Source organism: Mus pahari, chromosome 7 (assembly GCF_900095145.1).
Source record: "Mus pahari chromosome 7, PAHARI_EIJ_v1.1, whole genome shotgun sequence".
NCBI classification, from domain to species: domain Eukaryota; kingdom Metazoa; phylum Chordata; class Mammalia; order Rodentia; family Muridae; genus Mus; species Mus pahari.
Window position 1 is genome coordinate 96,710,650 of NC_034596.1, and position 3,550 is coordinate 96,714,199.

The 3,550-nt window shown below is 41.4% G+C and overlaps 1 protein-coding gene across 1 annotated transcript in view; it reads left to right on the plus strand.

Moving 5' to 3' along the window:
- Window positions 1-2,837, plus strand: part of Golga5 (golgin A5) — a 32,213-nt gene extending 29,376 nt beyond the window's left edge. The window contains 3 exon segments of the mRNA XM_029540548.1: window positions 641-647; window positions 768-831; window positions 2,345-2,837. Coding sequence (XP_029396408.1) covers window positions 641-647; window positions 768-831; window positions 2,345-2,425 — 152 coding nt within the window. The 3' untranslated portion in view covers window positions 2,426-2,837.
- The last annotated feature ends 713 nt before the right edge of the window (window positions 2,838-3,550 follow it).

A 3,550-nucleotide genomic window follows, 5' to 3' on the forward strand; every position in this document is an offset into this window, starting at 1 on the left:
GTCTCTAGCTGCATATGTAGCAGAAGATGGCGTATTTAGCCATCTTTGGGAAGAGAGGCTCCTTGGTCTTGCAAATTTTATATGCCCCATAGAGGGGAATGCCAGGGCCAAGAAGTGGGAATGAGTGGGCAGGGGAGCAGGGTGGGGGGAGGGTATAGGGGACATTCAGGATAGCATTTGAAATGTAAATAAAGAAAATATCTAATAAAAAATAATATTAAAAAAAAAAGAAAAAGAAAAGCCTGCAAAGAGTTGTGAGCAGTGAGGGTGGACATCACACTGCTCTGTCACATCATGTCTGGCTGAGTTTGTTCATCTCCTTCCTTCCTTCCTTCTGTCCGTCTTCTTCTATCTTGTTTGTTTGTTTTGTCTTGTTTTGAGACAGCTTTGTAACACTGTATAGTCCAGGCTAGCCTCATACACAGAGACCCACCTGCCAGTGCTGAGATTAAAGGTGTGTATCACACCTGGCCTTGCCTCAGTTCCTATAGCTTAGTCCTCTGGAAAAGTGTGTCTGTGCAGAAACTTCTAGATTAACCATTTCCAAGTCAATGCTTGTGCTGAAGTCTTAATTGCTAACTCCAAATAATAATAGAAGTATTCTGTTTGCTGTGGCCTTCCTGTGTCACCACATTTTAAGGGATCATGTGAGTCATTTTTCTGTGGTAGTCACACAAACAGTGTGAGTGGGGGTTTTAAAAGCATTGGATATAAGCCCAGGAAGATTTGCTTTGAGTGTAATTCCCTTTCTCTCATCGTTTGCACAGTATTCGCCTGGGAATTTTTCTCAGAAGATACCCCATAGCACGAGTGTTTGTAATCATCTACATGGTGAGTAATGAGGAAGTAATGCCATACTTGGATTTCTGTCTGTTGTTTTAGCTGCTAATCATATTCGTATTTTACCAATCAACTTTGAAAGAGAATACAGCTCATTTTTGAATATTAAGCTTTTTTTAAAATACTTTACAAGTTAGCATTTATTATGTTGAGAACATAAGTGCTCAGAGTTTTCCTGCTGATAAAATTAGCTGCAATGTAGGTTAACAGTCACTTCCATTTTTAAGCCTGTCTAATGACAAAAACACAGTATAGAACAGCTGGTTTAATTTTTATCTTAATGTTGCAAAGTTGCTTTGGTTATTTTCATGTGGTTTGACTTTATTTTTCTAGAAGGATCTTTAAGGCCAGTGCATTTTCTTCTGGATTTTTAGTTGCAAAAATCAGTTGCAGTAGTTTGTGGTATTATTGGTTTATGTGTGCTGTGCCTGAAAGCCCACTCACTATGCTGAGAGAGGATGGCTTTAACAGGTTAGGCCAAGTTAAGGCTATTTTCTTAAGAGAGAGAAACCTACTTTTAAAGGAAATTTCTATGTATTCCACTAGAGGGAAGAATTATTCCTCTAAATAAAAAGATTTAAGAAAGGATGAGTAGGGAGGAAGAAAAAAAGGAAGGATATCAGAAAGGATTTAGGGTGTACTCCATAGGGACTATCAGGTGTGAACAGACACCATGACCAAGGCAACTCTTATAAAGACAACATTTAACTGGGGCTGGCTTACAGGTTCAGAGATTCAGTCCATTATCATCAAGGCAGGAGCATGGCAGTGTCCAGGCAGCCATGGCGCTGGAGGAGCGGAGAGTTCTACATCTTCATCTGAAGGCTGCTAGGAGAAGACTGGCTTCCAGTCAGCTAAGACAAGGGTCTTAAAGCCCATGCGCACTGTGACACACCTACTCCAACAGGGCCACAATTCCTAATAGTGCCACTCCCTGGGTCAACTGCCCAGGTACTGGCAGCCACAAGTGCTCTGGGTACCTGTCAGTGTTAAATGCTGTGTGTTACATCCTACAGAGTTTACATACCCCAACCAATGGGACTTCATGGCATTCATACTGCCCCGAGGAAGCCAGAACTTTGTCACTAATTCACATCTATCACTGACATTTTGTTTCTGTCAAGTGTACTTTCCCATCTCTTCATCAACAAAGCTGGTGAAACTGTCCCTCAGAACATCAGTCATTAACTGTTCTACAAGGTCTTGCCAGCCCAGCCGAAATCTGTCTATCTAGCAGCGCTATCCAGGCCCTCTTTGTCATGAATGTTTGGTGTTCAGGCTCTCCTCTCAGATGAGAGGTCTGCAGTGTGCAGCTCTGTTCCTGAGCTCATTGGGTCACACATTTCTCCATTATTCAGCCAGTAAACACATACTGAGCCCCAGCTGTGTTCCAGACTCTGTCCCAGATAGGTATGAAGACAGGCATGGCCCCGTCCTCCCTGTACAGTCCTCAGGTAAAGACTGATTTATTGGCCGGCACCTGAGTTGTGTTTTCTCCCTCTAGGCTTTGCTGCACCTCTGGGTCATGATTGTACTGCTGACTTACTCACCAGAAATGCACCATGACCAACCGTACGGCAAGTGAACGGAGCCACTGGTTCCCATGAGTGCCTGCTATTGTCCAGAGCCGGGATCTGCAGAAAGAACAGCACTAAGACTGATAGGAACCATGCACAAGATGGTTTCTTCTTGGAGAGCTTTTAATCTTTTAACTTATTTCTCTGGTGTCTGACTCTCCCCTATTCCCATAAGAGTCTCTAAATGCAGACAGTAATTTGACAAATTAAGCTCGACTTTTTCTGAGTTCAGTTCCCTAGATATGTATAGAGAAAGAGAGAAAAGGAGATTTGGGGGTGTTCACCTCTGTACAGACCTTTCTATATTTTAGGTGACACTGATTATGGGTTATATAATCAGGGAAACTAATTGTATTTAGGGATAAAAATAAAAAGATTTCTTTTTTAATAATTTAGAGTGCTTTATATTTTCATATATTTAACTGCAAATATTTAATGTTTTCATGTTAGATTCTTGGTATAATTCTTTTATAAATACATAAATAAAATTCACTGTGCAATTTTCTTTTTTTTTTTTTTTTAATAATGACTTTAATCCCCTTTAAAGACATTTCTGATGGTTATCAGTGAGTGCAACTGAAAGTCACAGCCGCAGTCACTAGATGGCTGTAGTAGTTCCCCACTGCTTTCCTTTCTACCCCTGAGTTGTCTTGCTTCCCCTAGTGTGTATCTCATGGGGTGTGTAGCCCCTGCTTGTAGTATGTGGAAGATGTCTGTTTATCAATAATGTAGCCGGGATACTACAGTTATAGTGAGTCAGTACACAGTTTTCCGTATGACCAGCATGATCTTTGAACTGTCCTTTGTCTTCGTCTCTAGATTCATACGTTTTGTCACCCAAGTCCTGGTGGTCTCTTTGTATATAGTTAATGCATGTGGCTCTTGGACAACGAGTGGGAGCAGTCTCCTCTTGGGCCTGTCTTGATGTGGTCACTTGAATGCCCGTGGAGAACCTTGGTGACACCATTGCCACAGCTTGAACTGGCACACAGGCCATAGAAAGTCCTCAGAACCTTGCACATTATGAAATTTATGTTTCCTATTTTTATAATTAAATGTTAGGCATATTTGGGCTTTTGTTTTCAGTGTATCGGAAAAGAAAAGGGCAGGATGTTCCACATCATATAAACGGG